Source organism: Takifugu rubripes, chromosome 7, assembly GCF_901000725.2.
Source record: "Takifugu rubripes chromosome 7, fTakRub1.2, whole genome shotgun sequence".
Classification (NCBI taxonomy): Eukaryota; Metazoa; Chordata; class Actinopteri; order Tetraodontiformes; family Tetraodontidae; genus Takifugu; species Takifugu rubripes.
In genome coordinates, this window is record NC_042291.1 from 9,434,917 (window position 1) to 9,458,661 (window position 23,745).

General features: G+C 44.6%; 1 protein-coding gene and 1 long non-coding RNA gene across 2 annotated transcripts in view; both read right to left on the bottom strand.

Annotated features, from left to right (window-relative positions):
- Positions 1-13: 13 nt before the first annotated feature.
- Positions 14-8,932, bottom strand: ctnnb1 (catenin (cadherin-associated protein), beta 1). Its single transcript, XM_003965932.3, has 17 exons — positions 8,756-8,932; positions 5,195-5,245; positions 4,735-4,959; positions 4,407-4,660; positions 4,094-4,332; positions 3,715-3,916; positions 3,486-3,630; positions 3,313-3,416; positions 3,075-3,209; positions 2,791-2,994; positions 2,527-2,685; positions 2,312-2,431; positions 2,042-2,192; positions 1,834-1,955; positions 1,701-1,761; positions 1,032-1,278; positions 14-740 (listed from the first exon to the last, which is right to left on the bottom strand). Exons 2-16 carry the CDS (start codon positions 5,205-5,207, stop codon positions 1,067-1,069), a joined length of 2,346 nt encoding a protein of 781 aa, XP_003965981.1. The 5' UTR covers positions 5,208-5,245; positions 8,756-8,932; the 3' UTR covers positions 14-740; positions 1,032-1,066.
- Positions 8,933-10,373: 1,441 nt separating this feature from the next.
- Positions 10,374-23,745, bottom strand: part of LOC105416655 (uncharacterized) — a 29,303-nt gene continuing 15,931 nt past the window's right edge. The window contains exon 4 of the long non-coding RNA XR_964662.2: positions 10,374-11,235. This is a non-coding gene — a long non-coding RNA (uncharacterized lncRNA). The remainder of the gene's footprint in view (positions 11,236-23,745) is intronic.

A 23,745-nucleotide genomic window follows, 5' to 3' on the forward strand; every position in this document is an offset into this window, starting at 1 on the left:
GGAGTCATCCAGGTGAAATGACAGTCCATTTTATTGTTTCAGAAAACAGCAGGCTACAGCAACCAGCTCCTCCAACTAACCCGACCCCTTAACTGTAGGCCAGCGGGTGCCCTCCTCCAGACCCCCACTCAGCTATGTCAGCTACACCCCCTTTGGAACAGCAGAGACACATCAGTGTCTAACTTTAAAGCAAGAAAATAGCTTGATATTTGGACCATGATTTCCAATTCATGTTTTTATACAAAAGCTACACAATGTTACATTTTATCATCAGAATACAAGTCAACTGATTAACTTTAGTGTTTTGGACACCATTTAAAATGTGATCAGATTCTTTACTTTGAGCATTACCACTTTAAAAAAAACCAAAAAAAAAAAAAACCTTAATGTCACCAGACTTTTAAACCAAGGGATACAAGAGCATTAGAATTCAGAATGAAAAAAGCAAGCTATAATCCATTTGTACCTTTAGATTTAAAACAATAAAAACAAAGTAAAAAAAGAAAAGGAAGTCTTTTAAAAAAAAAAAAAAAGGGAAATCAAAATCTGTCAGGATTTAAAGCCAGCCCTCTGCCAGGCTGAGAACAGAACCGCACTTAAATGTAGTTTGTCCCAATGGAATTCCCATAGACAGGAAACTCTGCTTGCTGTTGTCGAGTCATCTTCAGGCACTTTCTGAAACCCTGCCTCCTCCATATGGGCGAATCACGATGCAGGTTCATCCAGATCACATGATACAGCTGCAAGAAAGAGATGGTGTGAGAGACCAGCAGGAATGAGGGGAGCCACAGGAACTGGTTAAGACCACACACACACACACACACACACACACACACACACACACACACACACACACACACACACACACACACACACACACACACCAAACCTAACTGTGCAATTGGCAACAGTCTGAACATGCAGAAGCCACAAGTTAAATCCACCCACTTCTGCCGCTCAGACAGAAAACATCCCTGTGGCAGCTCTACTTTAATAAGTGTCACTTGTGTCTGCTGAATGCATGTTCTTACCTAGTAGAAAGTGTAGTGTAATGTTGGTCGTCTATTTACAGGTCAGTATCAAACCAGGCCAGTTGGTTGGAGTCACCAGGTGGCAGGCCTTCTATCAGTTCCTGGCCGTGTCCCAGGTCAGGCAGCCCCTCTACAGAGGGGTAGTCCTGGCCAGGGTGGTGGCCACCCAGATCATGGTCCATCATGGGTTCCATGCCCATTGAGTCCCCTCCATATCCCCCAGAATGGAAGGAACGGTAGCTTGGGTCTGGGGGAGGAAGGAGCGGGTGGAGAGGCAGGGGAAGCAGAGCAGTTGTTAGAAGCATGTTAACAAACCAAGCGCTCACACAGTAGTACGATGATTCAGACCCAACACAGCAAGGCAGCACACCGTCCCCCCTCCAGCACACTCAACTACTGGGGTCAACTATTTAAGATAAAAGCTGGCCAATTTAGAGCGCTGGAGGATTGGAGAGCATTGCCACTAAACCTTCCACTACCACTCCAGAACCTCCTGTTTACGTAGTCCAAGTTTGTTCTGTACCTAGTGTTTAGAGGTGCAACCACGGTAACAGTGAATGTCATATCTGGGAGGATTAGACTCACTGGACTGTCGGTGTACTCAGGAGGTAAAGGAGAATGCACAGACATGATCAACCTTTCCTGCGTCGGTGACAGAGGGCGACTTACCTTCCTGTCTGTAGCCCAGAGGTTCTCCCTGAGCCCCCAGGTCCAGACCCAGATCTCCAGTCTGCAGAACACAGGCAGATTGTGAGGAGGGCACACTATTGATAGAGAGGCGAGTTTAGGCTTGGTGCTGTACCTCGTTCCAGGCCATCGGTTCCGTCCTGAAGAGCGAGCTTGTGAGCTCCACAGAGAGACGTTTCTTGTAGTCTTGGGGTTTGTCCTCCGACATGCGGAATAAAACTGCAGCGGCATAGGTGGCTGAGGAAAGACGGGGTGGTCAGATCCAATCAGTGGAGTTCAATTACCCAGTTTCATGCCCCAGTTAGAAACAGTTGTGGCCGTACCGACTCCTTCGTTGCGGCTGTGCAATAGCTCTGTGAGGGGGGCGGTGGCGCCCTCCGCCTCAATGGCCTCGGCCGCCTCTTTATCTTGGGCCAGTTCACAGAGGACACCTGCAGCTACACGCTGGATGTTCTCGATGGGCGAATACAAGAGCTGGATGCAATAAGGAAACAAGCACGTTGACCAAGCTGCATCCAAACTGATTAATATCCGCGTCCAACATTTAAACAACAGTGTTCTAGGTTTGGAGATAAACAAGCCTTCGTATATACCTGAACAAAGAGGGGAATAGTGTTGAGTCCTCTGATAACTATTCTGTTGTGAACGTCTCTGGCCAGAATGTGAAGTGCGCCTGTGCATCCCTCTACGATCTCCTCCATACGAACTCCCTCCTGATGGCAAAAGACGACTAGATTAGGTTCTTTGAAGCACATTTAAATAAAACTGCGTGCACGTGGTGAAGAAATCGCCATGTTTGCCTCCTCACCACAAACTGCTGCTGTGTGCCCCCCATGCTGGTGCGTCTCTGTGTGTCTTGGTGCGCTCTGACCAGTAGCTGCACCAGTCTGGGAATGGCTCCCTGCTCTCTGAGGGGAGCGTGGTTCGCAGGGCACAGGGCCAGGTTACGGATCAGACCCACTGTAGCCTGTTGGAGAAAGATGGTTTAGTCTCCTGATCTTGATGGGCCCTGGAGATCTAATGCACGAGGGCCGACTGGTCTGGAAGCTGAAGCTGCTGAGTAGACGTGTACCTTAATAAGGGGCCAGTGTGACGGAGGATGCAGTAATTTGACGACCACGGGCAGGCCGTAGTGCAGTCTGACTGCATTCTGCGCCATCTCTGCGTCCTGGTGCCGTGACGTAAGGTGGCGCAGGGCACAGATTGCTGGTTCCGTGATGTCTTCTCGGTCTCCGGCCCGAAGCACTGTGCGAACCAATGCCTCGATACCGCCCACCTACGAGACAATTTGAGAAGGGTTGAGCTGAGCAGCAGGACATAGTGTTCTCATTTTAAAGTGCGTTCATTTGTATTCACCTGGCAGACCATCATCTTGTTCTTGTAGTTGTTGCAGGTCAAGTTGGATAAGATGCCAGCAGCGCACGTCACCACATTGATGTCGTCGCTGCCAAGCAGCTGGACGAGTGTTCCCAGCAGACCCTCCATCCCCTCCTGGAGAAAATGGCCATCAATAAAAGTATAGCTCCACCTTCCTGCAGGACATCATGGGCAATTCCCCCAAACTTTCACTCTGGCCAGGAAATGAGAGGTTCACCTGTTTGGTCGCAGCATCCGACAGATTCCTGAGAGTCCAGAGACAGTTCTGGACCAGTCTCTGGCTGGGGTCTGTCAGGTGGAGTCCCAGAGCCTGCATGCCTCCTGGACAAAGACGGAGTCACTTACAGATCTTTTATAACTTAGAAGAAAATGACTAGAATCTTAACGCACCAGCTTCTACAATGGCGGGCTTGTTACTGGAGCAGACTGACAGAACTTTGAGAACGCGACTTGTGGTCCACAAGAGCTTCTCGTAGGTGTAAGTCCTCATGATGTTGACCAGTGCCTGGGGGCCACCGCTGGCCAGAATGATCAACTACACAGCAAAAATATAAGTGGATGATGAAGTTGTTGTTTTTCCCAAAGGAAAACAGATCCAGCACAGATGTGCACATCTCACCTTGCTTTCCTGGTTTCCATATGCCAGTATCTGAAGACAGTCTGTTGTAATGGCCAAGAATTTGACATTGGTCTTGTTCAGCAGTGCCACCATCTTCTGTAGACCCCCAGCCAAACGAACTGCCATCTTGGCTCCTTCCTGATGCAGCAGCAGGTTGTGGAGGGTGGTTATGGCGTAGAAGAGGACAGAGTCCACTGGCGAGCTGAACAACAAGGTGTCACATTACTGGAAGGACTCGCATTTTTGAGGAATCGCGTAGCAGATCAAAGCTAAACTCTTCTCCCCTAAGACATGGAATTCACCCCCCCCCCCCGTCCACTTCCCTGCACTAGTGAGCCGTGTCACACTCAAAGCCAATCTCATTGTTCTCTTTACATACCCGAGCATTTTAACAAGAGCTGGAATTCCTCCCGACTTGAAGATGGCCAACAGGCCCTCTCTGTGGTGGGAAAGGTTGTGGAGCGTTCCGGCAGTACAGCGAGCCGTCTCCACGTCGTTTGTGTTCTGCATGGTCCTGACAATGGCCGACACCATTTGAGGGGAACGCATGATGGCATGGCGAGAAGCCTCTTTCTTTGAAAGCTGGTGGACCATCACCGATGCTTTGTTTACAACAACCTGAAAAAGATAGACAAAGGTGTAAGTATATGCCGGGGGGGGGGGGTCCTGAAATGGTTGTCAGTGGCAACTACCTGGTCCTCATCATTGAGTAGTTTGGTGAGCTCTGGAATGGCCCTGGTTGCCAGCTCTGCGTCATCTTGGTAGTTGATCAGGTTGACCACGGCGTGTTTGAGCATTTGCGAGGGCTCTGCCAGCCTTTGGACGTTGGTGGGATTTGTTCCGTCATACTGCGTAGAAGGGATTTGAACTCCCTCCTCGAGGGTCTCTGGAAACATGGCAGCACGTACCCGCTGTGCACGCGTCATGGCATACTGACCATCGATGTCTAAGAGAAAACACCTTGTTAGTCAGAATTCAAACTGGCGTGGCTGCAGTATAAAAGAGAATAAGCTGACCAACCTTGCACTTGTTCCTGGGAGAAGTTCTGGTTAAAGCCCTGTTCCCACTCATACATGACCTGGTTGTCCACATCATCTTCCTCAGGGTTTCCCTTCCCACTAAGGGAGGGGGCAGTTGTGGTGGCACCTGAATGGATGCCTGAATCCAGGTAAGACTGCTGCTGCCAGTGACTGACTGCTGCCTTACGGTCCGGCTCCATGGCCATATCGAGCTCCATCAGATCAGCTGCAAAACATTTGGATTTGCATAAATGAATTCTAATAAATGCAATCTGATTCTAAAACTACTGATGCACATTTAAGGTAAGGTTAAGAAATAAGGATGAGCTACTGAATTACATCCCTACTAGGTTTCCATTTTAAACAATGATTTTAGCTGTAAAGGCAACAGAATTGCCCTCAACAGTTGCTGGTTCATGAGTTAGAGACGAGGTGAAGAGGTCAGGCATGTGAACACTCACCCTGGGAAGCCATGTTCCTTTCTCAAACCACAGCCAACACAGCTTCCTGATCTGAAACACAAGCCAAACAGGTCAGTTTGTCCCAGCGTGCATTTTACCCTCACCTAAAAATCAGCATTAACCAAATGAAACACATGAACAGCAGAAACGTGAACGCTGGAGAAGGAAATCTAAACTTTCCAGCCATCGATCCCGACCTGACCATTTTTAGCTTTCCTTTCCTACTGGAGACAAACATGCGAGCAGCTCAAACAAAGCCTCAATTTACAGCCAGGGCTCCATTTAGGCGAGGAAGGGCAGAGGAAGTGGAGCAGTTGGGTGTAGCACACATGCATTCCTGCACCGTCTTTGATGGTGAGACCACTCCAGGAAACGGTAAACACTCCAAAAGGTTACCCGAGCGAGAGGGGATTAATTTGGAAGAGACGCGGGAAATAAAACAGAGGGGTCGTTAATACCGTCACACTTGTGACTAAAATGTGAGAAGGCAGGAAATTAAACTCTAGAACATAAACAAGAACAGTGCGTCAATAGTCTGGGAAAAATAAATTCTAAAATAAAATAAATAAATCTCTTGCTTCTAGGAGAAAATACACCAAAAGTACTGCAAAAACTGACCAGATTATCCCACTGTACACTCCGTCCATGAACTTCCCTCTTTTATACACACATGGAGACACACAGACATGACAACTAGTCACCGACTGGTCCAGAAGTAGTGACTAGTACTCAAAAACAGCCCAGAACCCTGCAGGTCTGCCCTGCATAATGGAAGCCATCTGTCCCAAACAAGCCTGCATGTATAACCAAACGTGCACTCACAGTACACACTGGAACCCTTTATTATCCATACCAGTGGAAATGGGAGTCTTTAAACCTAACTTTGGAAATGTCTTCAAAAGACCATCATGCCAAATGTAGCATCCAACTGAGACGGGACAGCAGACTTCCCTCTTTGGTTGTTTTGACTTTAGGGTTGCTGGGTATCGGCCATCCCACAACAATGGCAATCAGTGGGTTCTTTGAAGCCAAACGTCTCCTATGGAAGGCTGAGCTTAAACCCACCCGACCGAAACCAGATGACTAATGAATGACACACCACTGGCATTCAGACTCTGTCTCAGAACGCAGCTTTTGGGATGATTCAAGCGCCCCCGGGAGCAGAGAAAGGGAAGCTATTCTTAGAAAGAGCCACCAGATCTTATGAACGCAATAATAAAAACACACCTTGTTTTCCTGACACACAAAGCTCTTCTGATCGGGATCATGCATTAATCAGCCACGTTATTAGCAAACACCGCAGGTCTGCAGGCCACTGTGATTTCATTGACAAGCAGGCTAAATTATTCACAGCACAACATGCCGTTTCTTTAACTCTGAAAATGCTCGACAAAATCACAGGAGGATTGCGCAATGCTGTTCTTGACTGGAATTTAAAGTGTCGATTTAACTTTCCGATCAGTCGCCCCTCACAAATATCCATTCTGTCAGCAATTCCAGCACAGATCTCACAAAGGATCCACGGCCGCCCGTTTCAGAAGAGTCTTGGGTTCGTGTCGTGCACAGAGCAATCTTTCAGGAGAAGTCTTTGGCACTGGACTTTGACGAAATCTGTGAGCGGAAACGTGTGCGTGGGGTAAAGAAAAACACGCCCCAAGAAAACCGGCCCTCAAAAGAGCCGACTTAACTCATGTTCCGCTCAACCGAAAAAAGCCTGGTCAATACATCCATACAAGCAAATGACCCAAACATGCTGCGCTATCGGCACCAGCTGCCACAGACTTCATTGCTAGTCAGTTAATGTGCAGGGTCAGCACTCGCTGCTGACTGCCAACAAAACCGGGCCGCAGCAGCCGCTGGTCTGGGATGGGATGGATGGTGGGAGACACAGGAGCACCGGGAAACTGGATGGATCCCAGCTACCGTTTTCTGGTTGGGGAGGGCGGGGGGCATTCCTTAAAATAAAAGACACCACTGCACCCTGGCAAAAGGCAATCGCATCAAATCCATTGGAACTAAAGTGGTCACACTTAAGAGAAAAATGTAGAGAAGCTGGCGGTGGTTCTGGCTGCAAAGCTGACGTAACCTTCGTGAAATGGATCAGCTCAAACCACAACAGGTCTCGCATGAACTTCCACCCGCGCTTCCGCCTGATTTAGTGAGAATCTGCTGACACGATGACGGATATTTCTGCGTTTTCGTTCCACTGTAAATTGACCGGGGATTTCACAGCCGGAACGCAGGAAAACAAAATAAATTTAAACATTTTATGGCCTTAAACCGCACAAATAACTACAATCTCCACCTCCGGGACTATATTCCAATCAGTAAAAGTAAAAGCTTCGATTCTGGAGTGTAAAACGCAGATTAACCATCAAATAGCGTCTTAAAACGTGAAACGCATCAGTGCGGTTAATGAAAACGGACCCAGCCTGAGTCCACTAATGCCGGCTACGTTTCCAGCGAACCCGTCGGGTTACAACGCCGACACCTCCCACGGAAGGTCTCTACCTGCCAACTGCGGCCGTAAAACGGGAATAGTTGGGGAATCGTGCCTCCTGGAGCCGCACAGCTCTGCCCCCCCTCCTCCACAGCTGCCGGCGGCCCCCCGACTTCTTGCCCCGACACCGCCGACTCGGGTTTCACCCTCTTGGCTCCTCCTCGTCTTCCTCCCAAAAGCACAACGGCAAGGGAGGAATTTGTCGGTCTTTGTTTAAAAGGCCGGGAGGAAATAAAAAAAAAACAATCTGCCGGACTTTTACCACCCAAAAATAATAATAAAAAATCCCTCCTAGAGAAAAGAAAAACACCCGAAACCGTCACATCGCCGGTCCACGAGCAACTTTACGAACTTCGCCGACGCGAGAGCAACTTGGCGTGTCGGCGTTAGCTTCCCCACCTTTCTGTGGCTTTGTTAAAGTTCACCCAGTCGATTTCGCCGTGAAAAAATCGACACACAACCCCGCAACAAATCGCCTCCCTCATGGGTCTTTAGCTGTACGGCGCATCTGTTGAGCTACACCCGAAATAATAAAAAATAAAAGGCTTTCGAAAAGGTGAAACTCGAGTCGGGTAAACAGGAGGCAGAATAGTGGAATGTGGCCAGAGGCACGATAGGTGAATTTATTGTCACAGCCAACTCAACTACGTTACAATTTAAAAACACCAACTGGCACCAATTATATGTACGCATAAAGCAAAGCCGCTGCCGAATCCAGATTTTCCGAATAAATTAGGGAAGGCGAGTGTGTCCATCGGGTACTGGCAACATTCATGCTAAGCGGACTGTTAACTAGTTACCCACCGCTAACAATGTCTTACAATAAAGTGGACGAGTGTCCTATAAAATAAGTACATCCCCACTGCAGTGGCCGGCGGGTCCCAAATATCTGTCGGAAAAGCATCTGGCTCGCTAGTTGCGGTGGCGGCAGCGGCAGCAGCATCATCCCCGGCAGCCGAACACACACAACCGTGTCCATTCCTGCTGGTAAACCAAGCAGAACCCGACAAAAAAAGAGGGGAAACCTCAGTTGAGCTAATAGTTTGAATGGTGTCTCCTACCCTTGTCAACACAGAAAGTCCGTCCACTCGGATCCCGGAGAGTAAAGACCACTTCAGAAATGTTTAAAAGTCGGGGGAAAAATGTGAGAATGAGCTTCAGCGGGGAGCCCTCGTCCACTCCCTCCGCAGGCGGACGGCGGTGAGTCGGCTGGTTCGGTTAAATGAGGAATGTAAGATGGCGGCGCCTTTATATAGACCGAAGAACACCTCTAGTGGCCGAATATCCTGCCGTCCGCGTGAATAAAATAAGCTTTACAAAAATTACACATTTCAATTGCTTCGCGATTCTTGCAAAAGCCTCCGGAGGCAAAAGTTTGTTAGTTAACCAAAACAACAAAATGGTTTGTTTGTAGCTTTATGATTTGAGAGTAAAGCAAAGAAATGTGAAATCAGTGACTACCGCTAAGAGTATTAATACACAATTGAATGAAGTTCCGGCAGGCAGAAAGGGAAATCCGATTTATTTTCCCACAAGTTTAAACCTTTTGGACTGTAAAAAAGTGGCTAATTCTCCACTTAAGCAGCGTGAGAGTTTCAAAGAAAAATCAATTATGACATTATGACAACAGTTCCTTCACCTGACGGAACAAACACTACCTTACAGTTTTTAGTCTCAAGTATCTGTAGGCATCTATGTGACTTATCAAATAAAGAACACTAATGTTATAAGTCATCAAGGTCACTGCAAACACAAACCCACAAACACTTTTTATTACAATATTAATCAATGGATATGTTTGCATGTTATATATTAAACTGGCCTAGCTTCTTAAACAAAACCATTCCATTCAGCCCACACCTACTTAATGAAATTAGGCTAAAGTACACTAACTCACAGTTGATTAATTAAGTGATGGACAATCACCCACACAGACCTAATTGGACTTCTCATGGGCAGCAAAACTTATGCCAATGAATGTTTATGTAACATTTTCCACAAGAAAGTTCGGTCATTTACATCACAGGAAGCAGTTTCAGTCATTAAAATTATGAGTGATCGGTGAGCATATCCACGTCCTTTAAGTGAATAGTGTGATCTTCCCTTTATTGTCAGATCACACAGGTTTGGCTGTTAACTTTCAGGTGAGTTTCTCTTTGGCCTAATAATAAAGGTGTGAGTCGTTGTAGCAAGGTGGAAGTTTAAATATGCACAACAAGCCCTCTAGGTAGTTTGGTCCCTTAATCTCTTATAAAAGGTGTAGATCAGGTAATGTACCACCATCACACTGTCTATTCATTCAGCTAATAGTGTCATGTCAGGCAAAAAATGGTAAAATCCTCTTTTGTCAACTGCCTGAAGGCTATTTTAGTCACCATTTGTGTGGGTAAAATAAATGAGGATAGCCAGATTCATATTTCAAAACAATCCGTGCCGAAGTCCCTGGATTGGCTATGTGGGAATTCGACAAATAAATATAAAAAAAAGATTTCCTGTGTGTTTAATTATCTACCTTTGTGTGTAAGATTTTTTTTAACAGATAAAATAATCCATCACAGATCAAAAAGGCACGAAGCCTAAAATGTTTGCAGACCTTTAAAAATGTAAACGCTTCTGTGATCAGTAATTATTTAAATAAAATAACTGACAGGTGAGGGTCGTTGCATCACAGTCACAGAATTAAGCTTAGATTACAAAAAAACTTTTAATCACATTGGCATCACATGCAGTTTACGTTACCTGTGACAAGTTGATTAAAGGTTAAAAAGCTTGTTTGCAGATTATGTGAATCCCACAGAAGTCTAAGCTCTGCTTGTAATCATCAGGTAATCTTTGATTTTTCAGATATACTGATGACTGATACCAAAAGATTACGTCAATTTTATTCCTAGTCATTCTAATACTGCTTTATTGATATTTACAAGGAATTTATTAGCCGTATCTCTTGGTCTTTTTACTATAACTCATACTGCATGTAAAATGGTAAATTAAATACATTCCTGGCATATGCAGAGCTGTCAATCATTAACAACGGATGTCTTGAGTTGTTTCAAAACAAAAAATTAAAGTAGACAGTGAAAATCTTGGATGATGGCCCATCAGTATCCCGCTGACCTAGTAGTATATCTATTGTAATTTTGGCTTGTGTTGCAATCATCTAAACAAAAGTGTGTACATGTTTTGTTTTGTTTTTTGTAAAGATCAGAGTACAGTGTAAACATCTTTATAAAAAGCGATGTTTAGACCAGAGTAGGTCAGAGTCAATCCAAATACCCTCCAGGACACGTGAGGTTAAACATCCAATTTTGCTTGATCCTGGAGAGATTCTGCCAAAAGATTATTCCGTAATGCCTGTGAAATGGCCCTTCATCCAAGCTGTGCCAAAATTACACAGGCTGTGATGTTCCCAAACACACGGTGGCTCTCCAGTGACCGCTGCTGCACCACTCCAGGGAGCCCAGACATGGCTCCTTCTTCCAGCTGGAGACGGCAGTTTCCATCATGGGGGCTCGGATAGGGCCGGCTGGGTAAACAGGTACACCTGGAAATTATTGATAAGTGGCAATACAGACAATACATTTAAAAGAAAACACAGGGTCGGGTTTTATTTTTATTTTTTTAAAGAATTGTCATAAACAAAGCTTGTGTGACTGACAGAATAAGGAGAGACAAAATATAATCTAAAGGTACTGACCAGCACTGTGCATTTTTTCAGGGACAAAGTAATTCCAATTCGAGTATTTAGCTTATTATAAACCTGTTTACTGGGCTATGCTGAGTCTTTTATAATTTCTCCATGCAGCTCATCTGACAACATTCTAATGCTGGAAACATTCCACGTACCCACCGGACTGCATAAATATCCCAGTGTCGTCTTTGCTGCATGTCTCAGGGTTTTAAGGGGGAGAAATTCACTAAAGCAGATTAAAAAATTAGAATACACCTTGGGAAACCATAGGGGTTTGCATACACTTGCTCGCTCACACCTTGACAGATTCAACTATTATCCTGACTCGTGCACTCATCCAGCTTAATGCAGGATTTGGAGGGAACGGCAGGTATGTTTATGTGCCTTCTGCAACAAACAGAAGACAAGCCCATGAAAACAGAGAGCCCCAGAAAACAGGAATAACAACCCCCCCCCAAAAAAAAAAACTCCAGAAAGGTCCTGGTTTCTTTCCCTGGAGGGTTGACTTGGGGATGCACAGGTTATATTTAATGTATGTGCATCCAATCCTGTCCCTGCATTCCACATTCATCAATGTATGTGTGCCCTCACAGGCCTTTGTGAAGGCATCCTATTGAAGTAATTCCATAGGTAGCGTATGCAAATATTCTGTGCCAAAAGAGCATGAAAGTATTAAGGAATACTGGATTTTCCCAAATAGGGATATTTGAAAACACATCTATCTATCTATCTATCTATCTATCTATCTATCTATCTATCTATCTATCTATCTATCTATCTATCTATCTATCTATCTATCTATCTATCTATCTATCTATCTATCTATCTATCTATCTATCTATCTATCTATCTATCTATCTATCTATCTATCTATCAATCTAATCTAATCTAATACGTGTCACCTTGTACATAAGTATATTTTGTGTTAAAAAGGAACAAGGATGAATCCTAAAATCCCATGAGAGCGAAACACCACACACATGCACCAGGCCGAGGCCAGAGGGGCGTGGTTCTTTTCTCTTTTGTGAAAGAAAGGGGCAGGGCAGAGCTATAGATAGGGGCAGACAAAACAAACACCCCCGTCCCTCCGACACACACATACAATCACACATACACACCAGTGCAGGTCAGAGAAGTGCAGAAAACAGGACTACGCAGAAGGAATGTTTACTTTGGAGTGACGCTCTCGTGCAGAGGTTCGAGTCGTTCGGCCTCCTTGACAAATGTGTCACGCAGAGGCCGAATTAAATGTTTCTGACATTTTCTTGTAATGCTGTGCTTCCAGAGTAGGCCAGAGTTTCAACTTTCCCTCATATAAATGTGGTAAATGAAAGAAATTTAGGCCCAGTGTATTCTCTGTGCAACACAAAGTGTGTGTAACCAAGTCAGGCACCAACATGAGGGAAAAATTAGCTCTTAAAACAATAAGCAAGCAACACGGCCTCTGAGTATTCATTTGCCTTGTGCCTTTATTTTTGCAAACAACATGCAAACATTGCATCATCACATATACATCACTGTACTCACCACAGTCCATTTGCGGCAAACTGACGATTACATCAATTAAAAGGCCGAGCTAACCTGTTAGCTGGCGCCGTCCAGACTTGTAATCCCGCGTGTTAAGAGCAGGATACAGGAATCACACAAGAAAAGGTGAGAGGACGCTGCAGGGACCTGATATTCTGACTCAGGCTACAGTGGGATTATAAGGATTGGGTGGCATAAGCCGATATCGAAAACAATGTGAAGGAGACACTTGACAACATTTTCAGAGCAGGTCAGTGCATATGAGGAGCCACGACGCATCGAAGGGATGCCGGACAAATACAAAAACCTCATTTCCAGTAGAGCCTGGGTCCTTCTGGAGCTGACCACACTAGACATGAAAAGAACTCCTTGATTATTAAAAACAAAAGCCCGGATGACATTTCACCTGGCTTCCTACAATCCTCTTATTATTACAGCAGCGGCAGCGGCTCTGTGTCTGCACCTATGCTGCATTAGTGGTTGCCATGGTAAGAAAAAAAAAATCCTCCATCCCACATCCGCTCTTTGCCGACAGAGAGGCAACACTCGATTTCTGCTTAAGGAAATTGAAGGTCTGTGAGTCAAAAACACTGAAAACCAGTGACAGCTCATCATAGGTGTGTGTGTGTGTGTGTGTGTGTGTGTGTGTGTGTGCAGGGAATTTTTTTGGATGCACTGGCAAACAGCAGCAGCTAAAATAGCCGTTTGTCTCCACAACCATTACAGGCAGCGGTGCTCCTGTTTTTTTTAAAAAGAATTATTTAATATAAGCAGACAGATGAAGGCCGTGTTTGAATTTCCAACAACGCTGTGAGCGGGCGGCGGGCGCGCCAACTCGCTGCTCCCTGATATTCCGTTATGTCTCCTGATGGTGTCATGTTGGCGGAGAGATTCCCAGAGAAGAAGGGTTTAGAGTCACTCTGATAAAGTCATTTATCAGATGGATTATCGTCAACAGCTGTTCATTAGAGCCACTCACATCTGGATTTGTGTGTCGTGCGTGTCACAGTGCGTCTTAATAATGTTAATATTGCCATATTAATATAGATTTAGGAATCATTTTGGTGTACATGTTAGTTAAGGGGGGAAAGGAATAAGCAGTTTTCTAATGCTACTCTGAGTTGATTTGTGGAAAACATGGATTAATTTGGATAAATATCCCAGAAAACATGGTGATAAATGACCCCAGCCGGTCCATAAATCTAATATAAGGAATGAAACAAATCTTGATTTGGGACCAAAAAAAGACCGATTTTTAATTTTTTTTTAAACGTGGGAATTGAAAAATCTCACATGCTTTGGCCAGTATAAATTCCACTGAGATGCTGATCCAGGCAGATATCCCTACACCGGAGCTCCGACTCCGCCAAAATGAATTTAATAAATCTTCCTGCAGCGCAGGTTCCTGTTCAATAATGGTAATTCTGTTAGCCTTGTGCATTCCGCGGAGTGACACCCACGTGCGAGCAGGTGCGTCCCATTTATCTCAAATCATCTTTCCGCAGCATAATAAACAATATCCTGCACGCCTTGTTCCAGCTCACCTCCAGTTTAATCAATTCACAAAGCCAATTTTGCTCCAAACATTCCAGCACTGAAAAGGACAAGGTTGTTATATGCGTCATATTAAGGCTGAACGCTCTATCATTAGCAAATCAATTGCAGTTTCTGTTGGCGTGTTGAACTGCGAGCGGATCCACACCCTCCCCCTCCCATACAAAGGCTGCGCCAGTGACACTGATGACGCGCAAAGAAGAAAAAACCTTTTCTTGCACAGATTATTTGGAATTGTCCTTTAAACTTCTCCTTTCGCTCCAAAGCAGCTTACAGACAACAATTTTGTGTTGGCCGACCTCTAGCACCACTGATCCTCGCTAGCTCTGACCCCGAGTGTGTGTGTGTGTGTGTGTAGGTTGTCGGCGTAGGCCTCCGTGGAAGCCAACAGGGGCAGACGAGGATGAAGGTGAGGAACTCCCATCGACGACACGCTTCACAGCTCATTCAGGGTTAGTGCGGGACAAAGAATGCGGTTTAAATCTCTCAAAGATAACAAGAAAAGAAAGAGGAGTCTCAGCATCAAATGGATTTTGAGACACACATTACCTCACACTAAATGGTCCATCAACGTGACAGGTTATTACCTTAAAAAAGGTGGAACAATAACAAACTAATTAAGTGAACTCACCTTGAAATCAAATGACAAAAGAATAAACAGAGGAGGAACAGGTGAATGTGAAAAGGAGGAGGTGACATCAGGGGCTCAGATGTGAATCACAGCATCATCTAATTTACAGCACTTAAAGAAATCTTATTATGTGGCGCTGTTGTAGGCAAGGTTAAGTGTGCACATATAGAGGTATTTATTACCTGCAGAGATAAGACACGTGCGGTGTGATAACACATCTGTGAGATGTGAGTGTTTATTATCTGCTGATAACAATTACGCAGAAGCATGATAAAAAAAATGAAGCATCGCTTAGAATGATTTAAAATTGAATCTCTGTTGAAGCTGATCACGAGATCCACGACGTATGCATTTTCCAGTGCAACATGCGTGCACACGCAAACACACATGCACAGACACAAGCGGAAAAATAATGTATTGTTTAGATTTCAAGCCGACTGGAAGCCAGGGAGGATTTAAGGGTTATTACAATATTTACCTGTTTATTACATATATACTACCAATATACATATACATTTTCAAAAATTAATAGTATTGATAAAAATTGAAATACAATAATAATAAGAACTTCTTTGCTATATTAAGATAAAACTGACCAGATTTTGGTATATTTTTTAAAACGTTATTTTGCATTATTGTTTTTCTGTGTTTTTCTGTCTTAATTCATAAAATGATTAAGACCCTAGTTGTATACAAAATTGTTTTTGACTTCTATTTCTATGAAATGATCAAAAAATTTCCAAACTAATGTAAAATAACTGCAACTTATTTAAATAAGAAAATGTGGGTCTAAATAAATACCCCTTTCTGAACCACAAAATAATTGCTCTTACGCAGCACTGATGCAATTCTATACATTAAATGTGTGCAAATGTGTGTGATGTCCCAACTTTCATGCTTTTATTGAAAAGATTACACAACGACGTCGCCCAAACTCCACCCCACCATTGTGAGAAATTCTAAGAAAGCAAATCAGCGTCGTGTGAAAACCCGAAGCGACAGAGGCGAACCGGGCTTGTAAACAACGGTTATGGCTGCCACTTTGGCTGTCTGTCTCAGCGGCCGCTCCGTTAATCCACTTAACACAGGACACACAATAGACCCCACTCTCATTTACCACTAGAAACACCTTATTTCCTGCATTTTACTGCAGCGGTGCAACTCTAAAGGTTAAAAATAAAAGAAACACTAAAAATTCCGGCAAACACAAATGCATCTCAGCATCGTTTGGCTTGGCTCAGGTCTGTGTCGCCATTATTATATTTTGTTAATCCACGGTGTTGTCTTCCTCACTCCCTGTCACCCTCCTGTATTACTTCAACAAAAGCCTCACAGGCACACACACAAACACGCGCGCATACACACAAGCATCCACTCCACCACTATGACAGACAGGGAGACAAAATGGCTGAATGGTGGTGGAGGAGCTTCGTGTTCCTTTCTATGTTGACTAATCAGCCAGCACTAACATGTGTCAACACCACACTCACATTCTCCTCCTCCGAATGGGGATATTGTCCCCCACACAGAAGGGAAAAACCAACAGTTTTCATATAGCAAATAAATTTAGCCTCAGCGTCCTCCCTCCCCTCCAGAATATTTTCTGCAAAACACCAAGAGAGTTACTGAAAACAACAACAACAACAACACAAATTCCCTTTCAGTTTGGTTATTAACCATCCTCAGCTACTGGTGGCAGTTTTCCTGCACGGACGACTTCAGATTGAAGCTCGCTGCAGCGGCGGCACCGATATCCTCCAATGCAGTGGCATCGACAAAACCGCCTCTCTCCGGTCTGGCTGTATTTTTTATTAATTAGCCGCTGACATCATCCTCAAAGGTAAGTTCTATTCAGACATACAGACAGGCAGGCAGGCAGGCAGGCAGGCAGGTAGGCAGACAGACAGATAGATGGAGAGAGAGAGAGAGATAGACAGACAGACAGACACACAGATAGAGAGAGAGAGATAGATAGATATGCACGATTGTTTTCTTTTAGGTTTGGCTACATGCTAACGGTGCTGTAACATTTTCGGCTCCTTGGCGTAGAAGCTCTGCCCTTTCACTTAACCGTGGTCCAGAAACACACACCGTACACGGTAGAAGGACTGAAAATGAGAGGGGGAAAGAGGTGGAGAGATAATGAACCCATGTCTGTTACTGCTGCTATGGGCAATCAGGAAGTAACCTTGTGAATAATCAAGGCTTGGCAGACGAGAGAGGAGAGGAAAGGAGAGGGAGAGAGTGACTATAGCACCAGTCTCTAATCCTATCAGTCGAGTCCATGGTGTGTGTGTGTGTGTGTGTGTGTGTGTGTGTGGGACAGCTCCCACTGCGAGCACTGAAAAGCAACCTGGAATCAAAGCCTAAATACATCTGTGTTTGTGTTTATCACACAATGGCAAACCTTCTCTCGTCGAGGCCTTCCATACATCTGAATCATTCTCCCCGGCTCCATCTCCCTCTCTCCCCCCAACTCTCTCTCTCTCTCTCCCAGCTTTTTTATTTTCTGCCCGTGTCTGTTACACAGCAATGCATTTTCCCTTGAAATGGCTTTCCTTCAAGGCATTGCTGTCAAATGCACTAAAAAAGACTGTGGGTGTGTGCTGGGAGACCTAAAAGTTCCAGTGTAACCTTTAAACTGTGTTTTGGGTTGGGTTTTTTCTGCGACAGTGACATTGCTTTGTACTTGTTTAGGTTGAGATATAGTTTGAAACTGAGTAAAATACCGCCATGAGTTTTCCCTTTAGGTGTTTAAATTAGATTATTAAAGCAAAAATAACAGAAGGATAAGGCAGCAGGGGGACTGTGTTACTGCAATCTGCTTCCTGCGTGTGTGTGTGTGTGTGGGTGTGTGTGTGTGTGTGTGTGTGCACGCTGCTAACATCACAAGAGGAGCAAACTGTCTGTACTGTGTGCATGCATGCGTGTGTGTGACACAACACAAACAACAGCTGATACCCCAGACAGGTGGACAGTGGGTTGTCCTCCTCTTCTAATCTGCACTCCTGACATGCACCAGGTATGTTCGTGCACGCACGTCTTCAATGTTCTACTTAAGTGTGCACAGAGTAGCTGAGGACTTATTCTTTGTCTGACCGGCATGCACACACAGGCAGGGGCGCGCACGCACACACGCTCTCTCTCTCTTCCTCAGTCATTATAAGAAAATCACACTTATAGGTGCACTCAGAGGAGCTCGAGAGAAAAATCAATGACGTATAAACAAAAAAGACAAGAACGCGTCTTCTGTCTGACGAATTGGACGGCTAAAAACCATATTTCTCGCCCTCCATCTTACAGCTGGCTGGTCGACAGGCAGACAAAGAGGCGCTGCTGCAGTGTGAAAATATACTGACGTAGCTGGCGGAGACTTAGTCTCAGTGTGTGTGTGTGTGTGTTTCAGTGTTTTATGGACTGAGATACATATGCATGCTGCGTGCTCATTACGGTGACTTAATGTGCATCTTTTTTGCCTGTTTTTGCTCAAATGTCGCTGTGTTTTTGTGTATGCTGCTTTAAGGATGTGCACATTGTACCTACATCTCCTCCTCTCCTAAAATTTAAAGGAAGGTCTCTGTCCTTCTGTCTCGTCAGTCCATCTGTACAGAATCGCTGATACGGCGAAACTGTCACATTATAAAACAAAAGCTTCACACTGGTTGTTTCAAGGAAAATCCTTTCATTCATTGAAAGGCTTCACTAATGTACATGCTAAACGACTGACACTAGCTTAATCTGCTATCATCAGGTGCATTTACTACAGTAATAAATCTTTTCTGAGGATAGCAGCGCAACATCAATGTGCGGGGGTGCAGATCCTCACCTGTTTGCAGTCGCTCTTCGTGGTTTAGAGGCCTGCTGAGGCCTCTACTCCCATTTTACACAGACAATGAAAAACAAAAGGCTTGGAGCATTAGCTACACCTAAATATCCCATTAAAATGAACAAATTAAATGGAAGATGGTTTTTAAAAAAGGGGGGGATCCATCTTTAGTCTGGAGAAACAAAACCAGGAAAAACGATGATCATTGAAAATGGAGAGAAGCAGAGCCGTGCTAGAACTTCACCGACCAAGTTTAAACTTGGAGAAACAGGAGCAACAGATGCAGTGGTGGTGCATTGAGGAGGGTATTAGGGTGAGAGACACCCCAAAAATCTCCCCCGCTGAGTGTGTGTGTATGTATGTGTGTGTGTGTGACAGCAGGGAGCAGCTCAGCGCAGGACGCTGCACACAGCGAGGGGTCATTAGACATGGTGGGGTGACCCACATAAAAGACACACACTCTCTCACTCACTCACTCACACACACACAGGCACAGACACACACACAAACACACACACCATGAAACTTTCCATTCTGCTGCCAATGTGCCATGATAAGCATAAAGCTGGGATTCTTTAGCACAGGCTTTAGGACGGCCATTGTCACAGGATTTGGTGCCGCTGGTCCAATAAGCCCAAATAGATTCAGCTCATCTCCTGAAAGTCTTTTCACCGATGTAATAAAACATTTCACTTGTTCTAAAAATGTGGAGTGAAAGCATCATGTGATCTGGTTTCTGTTTCCACGCTTGCTTTTTTTTGTTTCTTTTACTGTTGAGCTGATTTTCTGTAATTCTGTCAGGATTTAGCACTTTGTGATGCGAAGATAATCAGCGTGAGGCAACATTTACACAAAAGTGAAGCCTCGAAATGACTGACGAAGTCCTGTCTGACACAAAAATCCAGTTCACTAAATTCTCCAGGTGGGGTCTGTGTTGCAGGATATTTACTTGCACATTGCATCACCCACACCTGTGCACATAAGCACATGCACACACATTTCTCTGTGCATGCAAAGTTAATGACTTTATGAATTAATGAATGACGAATAACGAATCACTGAACGATATCCGGACACTGTTAGGATTGCATCTTGGATGTGCAATGTCCATTTTTAACAATTCTGCTTTTATCGTTTAATAAATACAAATATACAAATACAAAAAACATTTAAATTATGGTTGAAAGTTGCACTTTATCATCATCCCTGACATAATCGGCAGATAGATTGTTGCTAAAAATAACAGCTAAATGCTCCTCCGCTCTTTTAGCCAGTTAGCCTAGCCAGCATCTAGCCTGTGAGTTGGTGGAATGTTGATCTGCAGGACGGATCAGGCTTTCAGGAATGTCTGCAGAGGTAAACTCACAACTACTTCCTCACAGACAGTGAGCGGTGCCGTGCAATCCAAAGTCCAGGAATTATTTTGTGCACGATCCGCAAGCATCTGTTCCTTTATAAATGGTGCTCGGCCTTCTTCCCATGTAACAAGGCCAATTATTGATTTGACTAAGTCGAAGCAGCATCCTGGTCTCCGGAAACTCAAACACAATATTGTGTTCTGTAATAAATCTTCGGCCATGTCATTTTTTCCCCCTCTCAGATAATTAAAATTTGGCTGCGTGGCTCCACTTCCTCACAGTGCTTCACAGCAAACAGATTGGTGAGTTGGCCTGCAGTTCTGAAACTCCCCTTCTTTCATTATCCTTATCTCTCCATATCTCCCCCTATCCTGCCCCCACAACACACACACGCACACAGTACATTGCCAGAGGGACTTGCAGCAGCTACTCTGTGTGTGTGTGTGTGTGTGTGTGTGTCTGCACAGCGGGGAGTTGCCAATTACAGCAGTGATTAAAACCCAGTACTGTGGAAAGTGAGAACTGGAGGAATGGAGAAAAGAGAGGCAGAAAAAAGAAAGGAGCAGAGACACAAATACAATGAACAACAAACGTGTTAGTAGCTCCCCCATGTGCTTAAAATTACAGTTATGTCCTGAGTTAAATGCTTAAGAAACTGGTTTTCTGCAGCATCGTTACGGCAGGGAGCCACAAGCCGACCTGCCGGCCGCCAGCGCTGAGGCCCACGAGGTGATACAATTTGCATGGGAGGCTTAGAGGTGCAGCGTGAAGGTGTGGCTCTGGACGGAAGGGATGGAAGAGTGACTCAATCTCTTTTCCTTTTCACACCTTTGACCTCCTCACCGAACCCAGAGAATCATGAATGGACGAGGGACACCAATCAATCAGGAGAGAGAATGAAAGAAGAGAAAGGGAAGAGGGAGAAGGGAGCTTAATTTTTGCTCCTTCGGCTCGTAATTATTGAACTGATACAAATGAACACTCTATATTCTCTCTCTGCAGGACTGTAGTCCAAACAATTTCAATCTTTCCAGGGTGTTTTTTCCAGGGAAGGTAATACAGGGACATGCATTTATATTAGCTACAAAGTAGGCAATAAGTAATTGGTCAATTGGAAATTTAAATAATATGAAAACAAAGAGCCACAATCTGAAACTGAAAAAGGGAAACCAGTGCATGCTGCAAAACCAGGAAAGTGGAACAATGAGTCCATTCCATGTTACTGCTCTCACATAGATAAATAGGGGTTTTGGAAGTATTTTCCTGGGGTTGTCCCACCTTTCTCTGCTCTCCTGCAGGTACAGATCCACTCAACTTTACTATCACAACGTTAAGAAGAGCCATTTAGCATCATTTTAGAGAAAACTCCATTCCAGAGCGTGCACAGGTGTGTTTTTCATTGATTCAGCATTTATTCATCTATTTTATATTAAATTCTTATCAGCACATCAGTTTCTATAACGAGTTCTTGCCGGTGAATTTCAGTAACCTGGGAAATTAAACATACTTTCCCCCCAACCAAGTCTCGCACAGTTCATCACATATTTCTGGACTCTCTCTGGTGGATTCACTGGAGGCCGAACCGACCCGGCGGAACAAATCCGGCAGCAGTTCTGCCTCTGCGGCGTCAGAGAGCTCGGAGCTCCACATCCTTCATTCCGTGACGCGACGTCGTGCTCTGCGTCGGTTTGGTGTCAGATTTGCCATTAATACAAGACTCCCGCTGAGAGGACCCATTTATGTCAGTCTCCTGGTGCACTCACACTCTGGAGATCTGGTCTTTTCGGGGGGGTTAAAATTCTCTAAAAAACAGGACATGGGAGGCAAATAAATCCAGCGGACTGCCCACTGACACACAAGCGCAGTTTATGTTAAATACTAACAACTAAACAAACAGGTCGACTCAGTAATTTTGTCATTTATTCCATTTCGGCCATCTTGGTAAATATTTTTGGATGTGGAAATGAATTACATATTGTTTTATTTGTTTACAATAAAGGTTTTCTAGTAAGAAATTCTGATTATATTTTCTTTGCCACAAATCCAGCCTCCATTGATCATGTGACAGATTATTGGCTCAGAACTGTTTGGGTTATTGATTGTGTTCTCCTCACTTTGTCACTCTCTCTCTCTCACACACACACACACACACACACACACACACACACACACACACACACCTGCATTAAACCATAGAAGGTCGCCAAGTGGATTGTAAGCATAGTTTTCATATAAAAATTTTATTTTCCACCTCAAAGTGGCGTTTAAATCGTTTTATTCATCATGCTGAGCCAGGCAGCCTCTTTCTAATGAAGCCAGCGGACAGTTTTGATGTGCACGTTTTTACTGCTTTTGTGTGCAGGTGAGCTATCTGCAGTGCTCACACGCCGACCCCCTGCTGTGTTTAATCAATACCGTTCTGAATTCCAGCCTACACACACACACACATTCATGCACACATTTGCTCATTTACTCAATCACACACAGATGCACACATGTATATCTGTTCCACCGAGGGAATACTGAGCACAACTTGGTGCATAAACAGCATGCACGTGCTAACACACGCCCGCTGTGGCTATAGGAACTCATCACAGGTCGAGGTAATTATTTCTGCCCTTTCTTACTTTTGTGTGTGTCAATGTGCGTAAGAGAAAGATGTTCTCAGGGGTTGAGAGCAGGAATCAAATCAATTTAAGTCCATCCAGGGTGGCTGAAGACAGAGTAAACAAGTCCGAACGATAACACAAGAGCGGGAATGTCATATTTCCTTTGATGTTGTGATGCGTTCACATTTATTCAGATGATTCCGACGGCAGAAGCAGCTCTGGGACCAGCTGAGCCGGAATGGAAATGGCCGGATTCAAGAAAACTCCCAGTCGGATTTGCGAGTGCATTCTGGGATTTTTTATTTTTTTCGTCAGGCACGAGTTTTTGTCCAGCGCCAGGAGGTGAGAATCATGAGTGGAGGAGTCTTTGGTGCGAAAGATGTCATGTGATGGGACTGATGGGAAATGCTGACAAACCAAAGAGGAAGTGAAGCATTGTTTTTGCTTTCTGTACGGTCAAAAACTTAGATTTGAACAGAATAAAGTCAGATTCTCCTCTGAATTATTCTGCTGTGCGAAAATAAGCATGAATTAAAAAGCTGCTGCTCTGTGTGAGGATAATTAACGTCGTCAGTATTTTAGACACACGTTTCTCCTGCTGTCTTAGAGGACAATTTCCGTCACTCCTGACACCTTTACACAACCTCTCACACTCACACACACACACACACCAGCCAGCTCCCCTGCTGCGAGAGCAAACACTCATCGCACATGATCACCATGACGATATAGAAATATGAATTATGCATAAAGACAGCCTCGCCTCGTCTGTGGGTACAAAGCCAGGCGGCTGATATTCTCCTTTCAATTTATATAGGAAACATCCCCTCAGTATTAATAATATATTCCACCACATTA

Excerpts from the sequence above, each read along its gene's own strand:
- ctnnb1 (XM_003965932.3), bottom strand. Across the intron at positions 3,210-3,312 it reads CGGATGCTGCGACCAAACAG|GAGGGGATGGAGGGTCTGCT; the intron begins GTGAACCTCTCA and ends CATTTTCTCCAG. Across the intron at positions 2,193-2,311 it reads CTATTCCCCTCTTTGTTCAG|CTCTTGTATTCGCCCATCGA; the intron begins GTATATACGAAG and ends TATTGCATCCAG.